At 39.3% G+C, this 18,108-nt stretch overlaps 1 protein-coding gene across 2 annotated transcripts; it reads right to left on the bottom strand.

Annotated features, from left to right (window-relative positions):
- Positions 1-544: 544 nt before the first annotated feature.
- Positions 545-16,609, bottom strand: prpf40a (PRP40 pre-mRNA processing factor 40 homolog A). Of its 2 annotated transcripts, XM_034886531.1 has the most exons (27): positions 16,504-16,608; positions 14,851-14,931; positions 14,553-14,696; positions 13,277-13,360; positions 12,386-12,404; positions 12,263-12,282; positions 12,069-12,110; positions 11,833-11,943; positions 10,750-10,870; positions 10,411-10,435; positions 9,962-10,177; positions 8,171-8,276; positions 7,000-7,064; positions 6,737-6,901; positions 4,593-4,701; positions 4,213-4,363; positions 3,913-4,046; positions 3,606-3,720; positions 3,180-3,271; positions 2,912-3,028; positions 2,389-2,526; positions 2,204-2,299; positions 2,021-2,107; positions 1,777-1,867; positions 1,621-1,682; positions 1,310-1,465; positions 545-1,166 (listed from the first exon to the last, which is right to left on the bottom strand). In XM_034886531.1, the coding sequence occupies exons 1-27, from the start codon at positions 16,504-16,506 to the stop codon at positions 1,077-1,079; spliced, it is 2,640 nt and encodes an 879-aa protein (XP_034742422.1). In that variant the 5' UTR covers positions 16,507-16,608; the 3' UTR covers positions 545-1,076. The 2 variants fall into 2 exon arrangements, with proteins under 2 accessions (XP_034742422.1, XP_034742424.1); XM_034886533.1 differs by lacking the exon at positions 14,851-14,931 and having other exon boundaries at positions 16,504-16,609.
- Positions 16,610-18,108: the final 1,499 nt, after the last annotated feature.

The raw sequence follows: 18,108 nt of genomic DNA, 5'->3' as shown, positions 1-18,108 counted from the left end.
CTAATTTCTATTAGTTGACCTGTGACTAGCTGGATTTGTGGCTTGGTGATGCGCCCTCCTGTAATTCTTTCCACTAAAGCACATGCTGCCATTCATCTCCTAATCCATCAACTTCTGTAATTGTGACATTTCCTTAACTGGATAATACTGGCATGTATTTTGTTTTTTACTTCCACCAGAAATGTATTTTAGGCAGTTTATGCTTATTACAACATAACAAGTTTTTTTTCTGAATTAGTTGATATGAGATTTACAACGAATGGTTAAAATAAACTATTTACATTAAATATAAAACCCTTATCTTGGATTTCTTTTTCTTCTCTTCACCAAACAGACATAATGGTTAAGAATTGACAGAGCTACCAATACATGACTGATACTTGGGCTAATTCCACTGACTACAAGCTTTTTACCACAGGACGGTTGTGTGAGCCTGCATTAGTATGAGTGTTCCTAATAAACTGGCAGTGTGTAATGTTGACATTTCACACCTACCATGAGTAAAACCGTATTGATCTCCTAAAGTATCCAATTACAGACGTAATCCATTGAAACAGTATTTTATTTTATATCACTACAGTACTGTATATAAATTTTAACAGATGCTCCAGTTAAAACTTATTTGAATCATTCCTCGAGACTACATCTGCAGTTAAAATGGACCAAATCAAAAATAGTTTCATTACCTCAGAACGTGTCCAGAGATAATGAAAGATATGTTGTCCAGAAATGATGTCTTCTGCTTGCGCTACTTTTCCAGGTGAAAGACAGTCAGTGTGACTAAAAAGACTTTTAATTGAATATAAAAATTATTGGCAATGGAAAACATGTACAACTACAATCAACTAAAAAAATGCTAACAAAAGGCAACAAAAATACAACCTAAAATTTGAAGGTTGATTAGCTGATCAGTTTCCCGATATCAAATTAGTCACCAAATAAGTGTGTAAGCTCAGCGTTGCACATTCCCATGACTACCAGAGAACGGTGTTGTCCGTCCAGTGCAGTCAGATGAGCACAGAGGGGAATGCATGTTTGAGTGTACAAATACAATAAAAGGGCAGCAGAAGTGAACATCAAGGTGCATCCAGCTGTTCCAGTAAAGTTCTTCTCCTTTTCTCCAGCTCTCCCTCACTCAGCTCACTGCCTGATGTATCCCAGCCGCCCTGACCGTAAGACACAAAACAAAGACTCACTAAAATATCAACAATGACGAAGGAAACTTGACTTGTGTAAATATGAAAGGGAGTCACCAAGTTTTCACAACACAACCTGTAAGTTCTACCGTTATGGAACTTAGAAAACCAACCTCCTCTTTTGCCGCTTTTCTTTTAGGAGACTTCTGTTTGGAGTCTGAGCGAGATTTCCCCCGAGACTTGTCGTTCTCTTTATCTTTCTCTAAGTCCTTTTCACGCTTTCCATCACGCTCCCTTCCTTTCTTCTCAGTGTCGGAGTCTGGGGATGCCTGGTTGTCAAATTGTACCATCAGTGCACATACCAATACAACATGCACATTCAGATTATACATACAAAAATACAATAAAGGTACAGCACCAGTCAAACGTTTGGACGCGCTCTCATTCACTGGTTCTGTGTTTGGAGGTCTTTCTGTTTACTCACAGACTTGTGGCGTCTCTTCTTGCCCTTCTTCTTGTGCTTCTTGGATTTTTTATAGCTTCTCTCTGGTTACAGGCAGAAAATATTAATAAATGTCAATAGTGCTGCCCTTTTTCTATATGCAATGATATTTAGATCTAAGATTTGGAAGCCACTTACCAGATTCTCCACTTGATGAGCGTTCGGAAGGAGATTTGGACGGTGACCTCTTTTTCTTCTTGTGGTATTCCTCATCCTCAGACTCTGAGCCCTGTCAAAACAGAGTGGAGTAACTCAAGAGATTAACCAGGCATGAAATGGAGTATTGTGATAGAGGCAAAGGTATTGTTGTAGATAATTAACGGCTAAATTGTTTGCCTGCAGCTCGTTGCCTTGTCTAAGCACAATGCTCTGGACTACTAACCGATCGAGAGCGGGATCGTTTCCTGTGGTGCTTCTTAGACTTCTTTGAGTGCTTCTTAGTCTTGGAGTGGTGATGTTGGCACTCATGCTTTTAAAAAAAAGAAGACATACCATGTTTAACAACATCACCTTTGTCATCATGAGTGATACATTTGGCCCGTTTCCACTGTCCTAAAAGACTCACCTCCAAGACATGCATGAAGTCTTTGAATATCCTTTTCCTCTCGGACTCCAGAGTCACGTCTTCAAAAGCAGATTCTTTTAAAAATCTCTCCCTGATCTGAAATCATCACAAAGTAAAATAACATGATACTTAGCACAATCAAAACAGAATAGACAAGCTACTACGTATTGCATAGAAAGGCGTACCCCCTCCCATGTAGTCTCTGGCTCCAGGGGTGGTGTGGCCTGCTTCAGCATGTTTTTAAAGGCTGCTTCTTTCCTTTTCATCTTCCTGGCCTCCTCCTTCTCTCGCTCTCTCTCTCGGGCTTCTGCCTTCTCCAGTAACTACACAGCAAGAGGTTGAAAAATGGGTTAACCTAATAAATATAATCAATGGAAATATAAAAACAAGCAAAAAAAATGTTTTTAAGCCCGACATACAAAGACACAAATTAACTTTGCTCAAGAGTCAATTTAACTATTAACTATAACACCTAACAGTTTAAATACTTAAACCTTAAGCTAAGTTACACAAAATGATCTCCAGTCAATATTCTTGTTACCAGCCTAAACAATGTAAGGTGGGAGAAAAGGCAAAAGAAAAGTGTGTGTGTGTGTGTGTGTGTGTGTGTGTGTGTGTGTGTGTGTGTGTGTGTGTGTGTGTGTGTGTGTGTGTGTGTGTGTGTGTGTGTGTGTAGAGAGAGAGAGAGAGAGAGAGAGAGAGACTTACACTGTTGAAAGCCAGCTTTATGTTTCCTGCATCCAGTGTGGTGGCTCTCTTGTCTGAGCTGATCACAGATCCAAAGTCATCAAAGCTAGTGTTGACTTCCACCAGGAAACCTTTGTCCTGGCAGCACAAGGGAAGCTGGAGATTTAAAACTTGTATGACATACAATAATAAAATATCCCACTAAACAGCAGATGTGAAGTGAACAGTTTGTCCTATGACACTACACCAGATATAAATGAGACTTTCACCAGAGGTGAAACAATCTTACCTTGAGAATATCTTTAATGATCCTCTTCTCATCATGGTAGCGGGCCTTCAAGTCTTCAACATAGAATTTGAACAGATCTAGGGGAGTGGAACCTGCAGAATAGACAGCATAAGTCAAACGATGCTGCAAAAACAAAAATGTTAAACTAGCAGGGTCCAACGTAGGACCATAAAAGGGATGCAAAAACAATTAAGCAAAAACAAAACTAATCTGAAATAATTGGGGTAAAAAAAAAAAAAAACATATGCATGAGTGTGCACTGATGCATAGTGTTGTAGTTCATACAGTATTCAAATACTGGGCTGTGTATGCTTTATGTGTGTGTTCATGTCATGTTCTGTTGTCTGCATATCACATCCACGTGTTTCAGAGCATCCAGTACATGTGGACGTGTGAAGCAGCTTGTGCTGTGGCCTGCTGTCCTACCCGGCTGGCCCAGCATGTTGGCGAATCGGATGTCGGAGCTCAGGGTCGGGTACATCTCCATCCAGGCAGACATGGAGTGCAGCTGACCGTGATCGTGGAGCTCATCCAGGAATTTCTGAGAGAAAACACAATATGATTTCAAGACATTATTTCAGCACAGTTTGTCCCTTCTGTGACTTAGATTTAGTTAATTTGTAACCTTTTTAACAAAAACAGAAAGTACAAAAAAAATGAACATTCATTTAGGACAGCGTTTCTATCCCTGGCACGGTGACATTTTGAGGTGAACTTGTTTTGGCCCTCTTACCTGGAAGGCCTCTCTGTTCTTGCGTTGTCGTCTTCTCTCCCTGAGAAGAGTCTTTTGTTTCTCCTCCTCTTCCTCCTTCTCCAGAGCCCGGATATGCTCCTCAAAACAAATGAGGGCATCCTCTTTGTCCATATCTGTCAGCAGAGAAAAACACTATCAACGGGGAGAACTGAGAATGGTTTACACACCAAACGTAGTGAACATTTTACATAGAGTGAGGCAGAAACTTTGTCTTCTCACTTCTACCATCAGTTTCAAACTAAAGTTGTTAAATAAAGACATTAATTTCTGCTCTCATACTCTGCAGCTCCTCATCCTCTGCAAAGGTAGGGTTGTCCAGCAGGTACTGCTGGGCCTCTGACCAGGTGGTGCGGTATGTGACGTTGGCCATGTTGTCCAAAATGTTCTTCAGAGCTTCCCAGTTCCTCTTTCTCAGCTGCTTGGCTTGCTCCTGGAAACATTTAGTAGAGGAGGAAACCAGGATGGTAATTGTGCCAGTGTTCACAAAGCCCAAAAAGGAAAATAACATGGGCGCTTTAAAATAACATAATTTATGATAATGGCAGATAAAGACTAAAAGTTGAATGATTCTACATCATTATGATAAACATGCAGACAGAAAATCTCTTCACAGACTGAAACTCAGAGAGTTTTTTCTCAACTGCAGAACAAAGCCTAACCTTCTCTTTCTTAGCAAGGTAGAACAATACATCTTCATAGATCTCTAGCCGGTCCCTCTCTGGTACACAGCTCCACACCTCAAGCTCATTAAACATCTGTTCTGCTTTCCTGGAAGGCAAAAACACACACACACACACAAAGTCATATTTTTACACAATAACCCACATGAGGGCAGCATTTCATAGGCCAAATTTATCTGCACCACATTAATGCTTGGTGCAAGCGAGCAGAGTGAACCGTTAATAAAAAACTCATTACATGTTAATAAAAATAGAAAAAGCATACTCAGAAGCAGTGGTTGACTGTAGTGAAATAAGGACAGAGACACACATGAACAACTGCCTTTTGGGTGCCATCCCAGATTATAGCTCCGGTCGCTACAACAACCCTAGTGTCCGGAAAACCCAGGAACTGGCTCGTTGTCAAGGTCACAAGTGGTTCAGTCCGTCCCTTCTGTCCGTCACAATGACTTTTACACAAATGCCAGACCAAAGATGGTGGACTGGACCTCTCAAAAGACCACGGACCAAAGCTGAAGTATTACAAATGTTGTAGGCATATCTTCTAATGCGTAACTGCTTACAACAGATTATTCCCTGAAAAAAAACCTGAACTAAATTAGTACACATTTAGCAAAAAATATGCTTTTTCTAGTTGTAGTTCTAGCATCTCTGTCATATGTGTGATATTCTTAGAAAATGGCAAGAAAGGGAATAATAAACAGAACATCAAGTATTTTTATTATATATAAACCTAATAAGTCTTAACATTAGAACCAACAAATCACGATGTTCCTTAGGGCTGCACTCATGATTATTTTGATCAATATTGAGATCACGATTATTTGTTCTAAATTCCTCTTGTGTTGAAGTTGTATGTTGTACATAAATACAGCTGCATGTAAATGAAAATTATCTGAAATAAATAGCCTAGGAGAGAGACATTATATATATATATATATATATATATATATATATATAAAAAAAAATAAAAACCTCTCTCTGTAAAAGCTCCTTTACTTGTTTTCAACAATAACTGATAAAAAAAAAGACCTAGGGAGAGAGTGCGTATATGCTACTCACAGAGTTATGGCTGACTCATTATGGATAGGTCCAGCACGCTCCGTCTCACACGCTATTATTCTACAAACTGAAGTTAGTTGCATTCAAAAACTTCTGTGTTTTATGCTTTGGCCAGTGGCTCTGTAGCAGAGTTACCAGCGGAAACAGGGGTACAAATACAGGTTTACCTCTCTTGCTTAACAATATTCAGCTGTGTTAATAATAACTGTGTTAATAATAATTGAAACTTTGGACAAATGTCACAAGTGTAGACCGGCGCTGTCGCTGCTCTATCTCTGTTGCCGGGGAGTTGTGAGTGAGTGAATGGAGGCGGGGCTGCGCAGAAAGTAAGAGGAGAGATCCAAACACAGGCACGGCTTTACAGAAGAAATGGGTTATGTAACGCAAAACTAAACCATATCGATATAAACAACATAGCTTTGTTTGTGGAGAGGAAGCGGATGCAATGACATTAGGTGCACCGGTGTGACCTAGCAACCCTAGAGCCCTGTGAGCTAAGAGACGCCAACTAGCACCGGTCACTGCTGTTGTCTGAAAAACAACGCAGACGGGACAAATATTTTATTTACTAGTAATAGTAAACTGGTAAACCTTGTGACCGACATATAACCAACTGTCTATCTGTTGTAGAATTTTCCTCATGTTACTCTGTCGTCTGTGACTGCCTTCATCTAGAAACTAAGCTGTGCGGTGCAGGGAACCACTCTGACCGGCACATGATCAGAAAGTGGTTTACAGAGCGGTAGATTGGCTTTGCAAAAACCCCCGGAATGACACATTTAAAATTGGAATTAAAATTAGATTAATTGTGCAGCCCTAATTTTCCTTACATCCTCATTCACTAAATTGTGACCAAACAACATTATGTCAACAGTGTGACCAGAGCTAATGGGTATAAGCAGTTTAAGAGGAAACTAACAGTGCTATAACTGCATGATGGCTCGCACAACCTTTAGGTGACCTTTCACTGATCCCATCTGCATAACTATATTGACAATTCAGGGAACCATGAATCAATACAGAAAACAAACTTCACACACAGAGATCACTGAAGCACTTACTTGTATCTGGTGGTAGATGTCATCTTCTCGTGGTTCTCCAAGAACCTCTGAAAGGTCTCTTTGGACTCCTTGTATTTAATTCTGGCTTCTTCTTTTTCTTCCTTCTCTGTTTGGACTTTATAAGCATTGAACGCCTGTTTCTTCTCACTCAGTTTGGGTAGTGCGCTTTGTTGACAAGGAAAAGTGAGAATTTGAAGTCAGATGGACATTGTTATCACTTCCTATTGTGCATGGGATAAACAAATCCCAGGAGAATAGTGTACCTGTAGCGAGGATCATTGATAATCATTTTCATAGCCTGTTCCCAAGAGGAGTTTGATGACACACCCTAAAAAACAGAGAATACAATTCAAAGTTATGATGGCCTAAACTTAAACTGTAAAGTTAAATTGACATGTGAAATTTCCAACATAATCAAAAAACAGATACCCTTTATTAGAAAAAGCATGCAAGACAGACAAAGGAACAATGAGCTGTGCTGCTTTGTCTCTTAAAAGTCAACACATTTTCTTAATTACTAATAGATGCCTGGTTAAGGGGTGTGGAGAGGCAATAAATTAAACAAGTGCCACGGAGGACTTATGTAAGCACCCTTTTGCCACTTGCCTCTCTCAGGGAGCGACTCCTTTATCCATTATGAACTGATTCCACCACGTGCCTCTGTCTTGTAAATTGTCACGGTTATTCTAACTCACTGATGCATGTCATTTTCTCTCACCGTCTTAATCCCAGCCAACCCCGTGCCTTTGATCCAATAAAGCTAATCATAAAGACAGAGCCATTAAGATATTGCAGGAAATAGCAAGCAATCTCACAAGAGAGCTGTGTGCACAAAATTAAAAAGAGCCTAAATATAGCAGCATTCAGAATGGGGGTGCTAGGCTGCCTTGCAACACAACAACATCCACAGCAACAGGAGGTGAAGCTTAACAATTGAGCTAAGACCTTCCAGGGGCTCATCAAGAGGGACAAGGATTAGATCCCGGTCACAATGCAAAAGATGTGCTGGTAAACACATCAGTAAAAACAGACCTACTATGGTTAATTGTGTACAGCGCAATCATCAAAGCCCATATTGTTTGATGAAAAAAGCCGCCTCATTTAATAACAAAATGGAACTTACTACAACTACAGACACCTTCATGATATTTTGCATTGCAAACTGCTCCACTCCAAGGGATGACAGTTAACTCTACAGTCTTTGTAGCTGTGATGGCACATGTTAAATTATGTCTGAAGTATTCACGTTGTTGGTCACAGCAACAGTAAAAGCACATTATGGTTACTTGATCTATGTCTACAAAAGATAACAACGATTTTTTTGCCAAGTGTCTAGTAACGTGAACAGGCACTACAGGTTGTTAGAGACAACACATCCTCTACATCCTTCTACAGTGTGTGGCAATGTTAACACCATTTGACAGCCTGACTCACCTTCTCCTTTAGAAGCTCTTTGAAAGCCTGCTTGGCCTCCTCTTTCGTGTTCCATTTGTACGTTTTCTTCTGAATTTCTGGACGTTCTTCTTTTGTAATTTCAATACTGAGTGCAAAGGAAGATGTTTATACATTCATTTAGCTGTGTTTGCATGGAGCATTTAAGACATTGAGCATTTATTACACTGGGTGATGCAAGACAAAAATAGACCTGGTCCATTAATACATTAAGCTTAAAGGGTGCAGTGTACATAAACCAAGTGCTATTATGAGTATGGTTTTGGCTCGATGTATATGGTGCATGACTTAGTAGTGGAGACCGTACCCATCTCTTTATCTAACGAACAGTGAGGAAAATAAGTATTTGAACACCCTGCTATTTTGCAAGTTCTCCCACTTAGAAGTCATGGAAGAGTCTGAAATTGTCACTGTGACAGACATAAAAAAAATAAAATAAGAAATCACAATGTATGATTTTTTAACTAATTATTTGTATGATACAGCTGCAAATAAGTATTTGAACACCTGAGAAAATCAATGTTAATATTTGATGCAGTAGCCTTTGTTGGCAATTACAGAGGTCAAACGTTTCCTGTAGTTTTTCACCAGGTTTGCACACACTCCTTAGTTCTCTCGGCTGTGTGTTTCGGGTCATTGTCATGTTGGAAGACCCAGCCTCGACCCATCTTCAATGCTCTAACTGAGGGAAGGAAATGGTTCCCCAAAATCTTGCAAGACACGGCCCTGGTCATCCTCTCCTTAATACAGTTCAGTCGCCCTGTCCCATGTGCATAACCCCCCCCCCCCCCCCCCCCCCCCCCCCCCCCCCAAAGCATGATGCTACCACCCCCATGCTTCACAGTAGGATGGTGTTCTTGGGATGGTACTCATCATTCTTCTTCCTCCAAACACAGTAAGTGGAATTATGACCAAAAGGTTCAATTTTGGTCTCATCTGACCACATGACTTTCTCCCATGACTCCTCTGGATCATGCAAATGGTCATTGGCGAACTTAAGACGGGCCTTGACATGTGCTGGTTTAAGAAGGGGAACCTTTTGTGCCATGCATGATTTCAAACCATGACATCTTAGTGTATTACCAACAGTAACCTTGGAAACTGTGGTCCCAGCTCTTCTCAGGTCATTGACCAGCTCCTCCCGTGTAGTTCTGGGCTGATTTCTCACTTTTCTTAGGATCATTGAGACCCCACGAGGTGAGATCTTGCATGGAGCCCCAGTCCGAGGGAGATTGACAGTCATGTTTAGCTTCTTCCATTTTCTAATGATTGCTCCAACAGTGGACCCTTTTTCACCAAGCCTCTTGGTAATTTCCCCGTAGCCCTTTCCAGCCTTGTGGAGGTGAACAATTTTGTCTCTAGTGTCTTTGGACAGCTCTTTGGTCTTGGCCATGTTAGTAGTTGGATTCTTACTTATTGTATGGGGTGGACAGGTGTCTTTATGCAGCTAACGACCTCAAACAGGTACATCTAATTTAGGATAATAAATGGAGTGGAGGTGGACATTTTGAAGGCAGACTAACAGGTCTTTGAGGGTCAGAATTCTAGCTGATAGACAGGTGTTCAAATACTTATTTGCAGCTGTATCACACAAATAAATAGTTAAAAATATCATACATTGGGATTTCTGGATTACTTTTTTTTAGATTATGTCTCTCACAGTGGACGCGCACCTACGATGACAATTAAAGATCTCTCCATGATTTCTAAATGGGAGAACTTGCCAAAGAGCAGGGTGTTCAAATACTTATTTTCCTCACTGTAACTGTTTACCTGGCTGTGGCCTCTGTGACGGCTGAGCTCTCTGAGGAAGCCACAGGTGCATCTGCAGTCTTGACCTCAGCTGTGTGATGCATGGCCGCCTGAGACAGGTGTTCCTCTGAGACTGCTGTTGCAGTTTCCGCCTCAATCATGGTTGCCATAGTGGCTGTATTATCTGCTTGCACTGCAGGAGCTGCTGTGATGCCAGGAGCCATTGCCTCTGCCGTTCTGAAATCAGACCATGACGGGTAAAACCACTACACATGATTAGAAGAATACCAGGACAATGTAGCTGACTGGAACGTAAAGGGTCACTACATGGAAATGGAATAACTAGCATATTAATAAAATAAAAGGTTTTTGATCAAAGAGGGAGAAATCAAGTTCAACAAGCGCTGTATTTGTTAATAATACATAATGCAGCAGTAAAGAGTAACCAAATGTAAACAGGAAGCTCTTACCCATTCTCCTCTGCTTTGATCATAGCTAGAATAGACAAAAGGAGACAGCAGTTAGGGTACTTGTTTTCATTTCAAAGCATGCTGCAGATAAGAGACAGCACAGATACAAATGTACTGCCTGAGCTACATTGTGTTCCTGTATTATTTATGCTTCCTGTGTTTGTACATTAATGACATACCAAACCCCCTCTAATGCGTGGCCTTATTTGTCAAACAAGCCAGCAGCCTACCATTCATGATGCTGTTAAAGGATCATCCAAGGAGCGCAGCATGGCTCATTGTGAAACATTACTGCTTTTCTTAGAACAGGTTTGTCATCATCAGAGAGCAGCTCTTTACCTTCCAGATCCTCCAGCTCTTTGGGCTTTGTCCATCTGGACTCCTTTGTCTGAGAGTTATAATAATAAGGCTTCCCTGTGTCTGACTTGTACTCCTTCCAAGGGCATTTAGACAGCATTTGCTAAAATGAGAAAAAAAGGTAAAATATTTTATTTGTGATACAATGCACCAAAGATGACTAGTGTGAGGTTAGGACCTTATTAATATAAATATATTCTAGTAAATTTACAATTTAATTAATTTTGATTCATGTGCACAGCCCCTGATAAAAACTTAAATAAAAACAATGTACAAGTTATGCTATAAATTATCTGTGTAAAGATAAAATGATGTGACTATGTGACAAATGTTACCTGGGGGAATTTTACAAGTAGATGTTAAAGAACCCTATTATTTACTATCATTTTCAGATTCTTGTATTTTGTGATTCTACTGGAACATGTTAACATGCTTTAATGTTCCAAAAACACTTTTTTCCCCCTCATACTGCCAATGGCTGCAGCACCTTTATTCACCCTGCTCCGGATGTACGCCTGTCTCTTTAAGCTTTTCCGCATGTCTGTGGAATCTCCGCTGTTGTAGCACTCTGTAGAACCTGAGACTAACTGCAACGAAGTTCATAGCAGAACTTTTTACTGTGAAAAATCACCAATAAAGGCTTCTAAAACAAATACTACACAACCAGACATGTTTCAGCAAAATTGCAGATAAACGCTTCAGAACCAAATAACTTAACACCTAACCAGATATGGTTCAGAAGTAATGTGACCCAAATTAGGGGAATATGAACAACAATAGTACGCAAGATTAAAGCTTTCCCTGATTTAAGGTGTAGCTAGTCCAAAGATAACACAGCAGTAGCCTTAAAAAAACTGCAATAGCCTGTCTGGACCAATCACAGAAACTCGGCTTGCTGTTACGTGAGAGCAAGCCAAGAGTAGGAAAAAAAAAAAAACTTGAAAGAGGAGTGTACATAACTTTAGGAAATGGGATGTCTCTGAATTACGTTTACCTCATTATTTGAACGGAAAAGAATAAAAAGTTTTTCTTTAAACATGGTATGTAAGTGATAAAGGTTTGCACCTCTGCAGGAGATTTGAGATCATCTGGTTTCTCCCATGTGGATTGCTTGGTCTCTGTATTGTAAAAATAGGTCTTCCCATCCAGTGATTTGTGTTCTGTCCACAGGGACTTCTAAAGCAAAGAAAAAAAAAACACATGAATCATTTGTTTTAGTGAAGGCACCACTTTGGTTCCATTTATTATGCTCTTGCAGCTCCTAGATAATATTATATTTCTGTTTTCAAATGTGCACAAACCTTCTTTGGCTGTTCTTCCTGTGGAGATCCATTTGTGGTGCTCTGCAGGGACAAAGAAACAAATGAAATGTTGATAGACTGCAGTTATTAAGAACGCAGAAAACAAACGTATGGAGCAAATGATCTCTAAGAACTCTAAATTGTTGAATTTGAAAATTGCAATTACAGCATATAAACAAAAATGATACACTTACGGCAGTACCAGGTGCAGCAGCTGTGAGAATAAAAACACAAATCATTCAGATGCTGTACTTTTGATCAATACAAAATATGCAAGAATATGATTCGTAAGTAACATGACAAATCAAGGATCTTACCTGTCAAGTCAACACCAGGCTGTGGGAAAAAAGACAGATTTTGTTAGGGATTTTTCCCCTCAAAATTAAAAGTTCCCATTAGTATATCTTTATCACTGAATGATGTATCCAGCCGGTAAAACAGACTCATCATTCACAACACACAGAAACTGATAAATCTTTCCTAATTAGTTTAAAACTAACAAGACTCCACACCCTCAAGATCCAAAACTACACTTGATGATTAAGAGGTCTTATGATCTCCAAAGCAGCATGGATAAATATAAATATAATACAATAAATATATCAGATTGCTAATTTGCATAACTTGCTTACCCCTCAGGAACAGAAGATCAACAGTGAAGGGCTCATGTGTTTCATTACATTTACAGCGAGCCAAAGCCGAATCAAAGCCAAAACAAAGAAGTGGCAATATTGCACGCAGGTGCTTATTTTACTTGTAATCACAGTTTTTCTCAGCTGTTTCAGTCTATTGTGCGGTTAAAAAAAGAAATGTAAATGTAAATGTGCTGTATTTATATAGCGCTTTTCCAGTCTTAATAACTGCTCAAAGCGCTTTTACATCTAGAGGAAACATTCACCATTCACACACATTCATACACTGGGGCCGGGGCTGCCGTACAAGGTGCCACCTGCTCATCAGATAAACATTCACACACATTCACACTCCGATGCGCAGCACCGGGGGCAACTCGGGGTCTAGTTTCTTGCCCAAGGACACTTCGACAATGAATGCAGGGGCGGGGATCGAACCACCTCTACCACTGAGCCACAGCCGGCCCTTTTACAATTTGGCAATGTAAATAATTCCCTTAGCATTTCACAGATTGCAGTGTATTCTTAAGAAGTCTGGAGCAAAGCACTGATGGTAAAGATATAGAGGAGAGTTACCGGTCCCGTTGGTTGTACAGCCGCAGCTGGCATGCGAGGGGGCATCATCATCCCTGGCATCATAGGTGGCATCATGCCTGGCATCTAATAAAAGAAGCATCATAAAATATTCATCTGGCATTTCCATAACACACAGTGCAGGAAGATGTATTGAGACAGAGTGTGAGACAGGGTGTTGCCGTCTGTGTGAAAGGCTGCGTGCAACCGAGAACTGAGTCTGCTGTGTTTATTTAATGATGTGATGCCACAGCTTGAGATCTGTGAAGAAGAAATACACCATACTACATCCCCTTACCACCTTTTTAGACTTGTGTTGCTGGCACCTTGATCAAACACCCCCCAGTACCACATCTATTTATAAGACTGACAGGACCACATATGCTTGCTAAAAGTGACCCATTTTTGCTGTAGAAAATAAAGAAAAAAAGACAGAGTTTAGCTGTATACAATCATCCAATGGTATATGTTCTAAATGATGCACAAGCATCTTCAGTTAAGAAGTATCTCTTTAAAAAGGACTATGAGCGTTCTAGCTTCCTTCAACTGATATTGTTTTTAATGCTAAATATATCTTCGGTGCAGAAGTGCTAAACAAAACAAGTAAGTTAAAATTAATGTTTCTTACAAATAAGGTTTTACTTTTTGTTTATATCGTCCTACAATAGGTCAAAGTTGATTCAGGAAGTTGGTCTGTGATGAATGTTGTTCAGCATAAGTTATACTAACCTGGAGGTTTGTTTGACAGTTCATGTGTCATGCCCAGTCTAATCATGTTTATTGATGTTGCGGCTTTCAAATATCCTGGCTATTACTTTGGTAAATCCAAAGCTTTCACTCAAATAAAACCGAAACAGTAATGACACATGAGTTCACTAGAATTGTCTAACATGTTCTAAGGGTCACTTCTCAATGCTGTAAGGCTACACATGGTTAACAGCAGAGTTGGAAGACACTTTTCAGTAGCAGTTATGTACAAAAACTAGTTTCTTCTTTAAGTACTGTAGTTTGAAAAACATTAACCTAATGTAAGGAGGACTGTGCACTCTAGAGCATCTCCAAATGTCTTATTTATTCTTAATATGATAACATCTGCCCCATATCTTTTTCATTTGGCTGTGTTGGAATGTGTGAAGTAGTAAGTCCTAGTTTAACTTAAGACTCAGAACAGAATGAATATTGGCATGAGAGGAGCAGAAGACACATCGGCCACTTAGCTCTTAGAACAAACAAATCCAACAAAATACAGACAAATCTACAAGCTTCCTACAAGGCTCACCTGTCCCATTGGTGGTGCCCCCATTGGTGGCATTATACCAGGGGGAATTATGCCAGGAGGCATTGGAGTCATGCTGGACGGTCGCTGCCCCATAGGGGGCATTCCAATAGGAGGGAAATGAGGCGGTATTCCTGGTGGTCCCATCTAGACAAATTAATATAGAGAGAAAGAGAAAAGATGCATTAGATTAGATTAAACATCAATGAAGAAGACTTCATATTTACCACTGAGTTCAACCCTATATGACGACTGGCAACAAGAAGTAAAAAGCTAATTATCATATCTGTCACTGACTTACAAATGGGGGAGGTATCCCTGAGGGCGGTACACCTGGATAAGGGGGCGCTTGGCTCGGGCCATTATTAGCGTCCGATGAAGACTGTGATGAATAAGAAACACCACACAGAATTAGTGAACAGCCTGTGGCTTAACGCTTAATTAGCAGAATGCTTAATTCAATAAAGCCACCACTGCTGTTTCTCCACATATGTCCTTAAGATTAAGAATGTTGTTTAGATTTTCTAGCTACAATTCTACAGTTAATACTATAGTTAAGTATTATCATGGCATGCACAACCTAAACCGCACTATTAGTTTAAACAATTGTAGTCTTCATAAAAGGAAGGGTGGGCCAAATATAAGAAGTGCATTTCAGTAAAAAGGCAGAACAATTCAACAGCACTACTAACTCTAGCCTTTAAAAAGTCAACACGTCTCTAAAACGATTTCAACAAAAGCTCAACTTAAGCTTCATGATGATTTGTTGCAGGGCTGTTGTATTAACCTGCATTCGTTTTTAGCTTGGTGCACCTAGGCCTATATGGAAGTGTAGTCAAAACCTCACACATTTTTGAGCGCACAAGCACTGATTCGTAAGAGCAGAGTCAGTGTTGGGAGTGAAGTCACGGTCATGCATCTGCTCTCTAAAATTTCTCAAGGTTTTTTGGCAGCTTCTAAGCACCTGATATTCCAAAAGGTATCTTGCCAACCATTGTCTTAACTTGCAAGCTGCAACAGGACACATCTGGATGTTAGAGTCAGGTCTCTACCACAGTCCACACAAGGAAAAACGTCAAATTTTCAATACATTATTTGTTCCTATAAGGTGTAAATATGCGACAATATGACTATTACAGCCGCCAAGCTCATTCATGGTTATAAAGGTATACCAAAATACGCAAATATAGTGACTCTGTATCGTTAAGCACTACAGAGGACTATTAATCTAGGTTTAAGGGCATACAGGGATATTAAGTTAACGTTATATGTAGCTAACGTTAAGCGCTATCTGAACCTTACTAACGTTAACTTAACGCTAGTGTTAGCTGTGGTTGACAGGCTCTACAACAGTTTACTTTCGTTTGTCTTTGTCCATTTTACTTGACTTTAATTCTCACTAAAAACACACATGGATTATAAAAATAAAAACTTCTCATCTGAATAATGCTTATTTGCTACGTAGCTAACTTCTACCGTGTGAAATGCTGTTCGTAATGAATGACTACAGACTCGGTCTAACCCCTGGTGTAGAATAATGGTTTATGTATGTGCTAACGTGAGAGTTTAGCTAGCTAGTTAGCCAACTATTCAGCTAGCTGAACAAGTCTTTTATCAGCCTTAAGTTTACGTTTCAAAATAGACTGAGACGAATGTCCTAATGTTATATCTAACCGAAGCTAACTGAATGTTAGTGGTATCTACCTTTATTTTATAATAAGCTTCAGTTCCAGGACATAGTCGGAACCATGACGATATGTGTGTGGCGCTTTCTTAGCTCAGCGCTAACACGACATGCTAACCTGGGGTGTTTTAGAACGTACAACCTTATACAAGCATCATGAAGAAAAGAAGCCAGGCATTAACCAAAACGTTCAATAAGTACGCCTTCACTTTTCACAGTTATACTTTTCATTTCTAGTAATGATCTATTCTTTTAAATGGTTGTACTCACCATGTTGACGAGATGGTATGCCTCCGAGAAACTTGAGCACCTCTCAATAACGAGCAAAACGATTGGCTCAACTCCCTCCGCATGCGTAGAGGTCAAAGGTAAAGATTCTGTAGCGTCATTATGCGGTAGTAATGTGCAGAAATGCGCAATAACATACAGAGTGATTATGTTATGATCCTGTAATTGTATGGAAACGCAAGCGGCGAAAAAAATATGCCACAACTGATTCCATTATCGAACTCCATCTGCCAAGGGAAGACTGTGAGATGCGAAAAGAAGACGAACAAATTAAGTGGTTAAGCACCAATAACATCAAATGCAACATGTAATGATGCTAATGAAATAAGTTAACATATAGTAAAATAAATATAGTAAACGTATTCACAATATGACAATGCAATTGTAACAAATTTATTCAAAATCCAGATTTTATTCTTTTTGTATACAGCTATCCCAACTTCCAAGATTAGACAGAAAATACGTTAACATAGACAGCCTACTGCTAAGAAAGATACAGCTATACTAGATTATAGTATACTAGATTAAAAAAACACATACAAACCATTCTGAATAGTAAGAGGTATATTGTATTGACAATTAGGTTTTAACTGGGCCATATGGGCTACCGCAGCCCTACTGTTATACATGCAGGTCAAATTCTAACAGTATAGGTCTACTGTACAGTACTGTATTATAGTGTAGCTGTTAACTACACTACACTACAATACTACAACTGTTGCACAAAGAACATTGGCATACATTATATATATATATATATACTTAACAAGATTATAAATGCAACACTTGCCCCCATTTTTTATGAGCTAAACAGTCTCAAAGATCAAAGATGTTTTCTATGTACACAAAAGGCTTATTTCTCTCAAATATTATTTACAAATCTGTCAAAATCTGTGTTAGTTAGCACATCTACTTTGCCGAGATAATTCCAATTACATATAACATAATCACAATCAGATAATACAATAACAATAAGATAATTCGGACTGCAGAAAAAGTCTTAGTTCTTTCACTTCAGCTCATGAAAAATCGGGGCAAAAACAACAGAGTTGCATTTATAATTTCGGTCAGTGTATATTGAATGGGCAATACAATAAGGCAATGTACTGTATACACAGGGATGGCTTTTTGTGTATATATTGCTAGATTAAATATATGTGCAGTAGGTTATATAGCGTGCACAGACTAGCAATGTTATCCTTTCCTTTTCCCCTTTCAGTGACTGTAAGGGAACTGTTCCCTTACAGTCAGTCAAAGGGGTCTCTGGTTTAATAAGGTGTATGTAAGAGCTATTTTTGGTGTTTTTGTTTTGTTTGTTTTTAACCTCCTGTCATTTGGGGCAGTGGTTCTTTGTCAATTAGATGTAAGGTAGTATAATCAAGAGGTACTGTAACTGCACTCAGGTGTTGAACGTAAGCAAACGTTTTTTGACCGTGCGGTAGATGGTTGTTACATTTGTCGTTTATTATAAGAAAGTAGTAGAATACAAGAGGAACAAAATGGCTGTATTTTGTTGTAGGAAATAAATAAAATTTAAGAAATAAAAATTAAAAATAAGACCAAATTTACTACACTTGTCTAAAATAA

The sequence above is a fragment of the Etheostoma cragini genome, chromosome 11 (assembly GCF_013103735.1).
Source record: "Etheostoma cragini isolate CJK2018 chromosome 11, CSU_Ecrag_1.0, whole genome shotgun sequence".
Classification (NCBI taxonomy): Eukaryota; Metazoa; Chordata; class Actinopteri; order Perciformes; family Percidae; genus Etheostoma; species Etheostoma cragini.
This window is presented reverse-complemented; position numbering and strand designations above follow the sequence as displayed.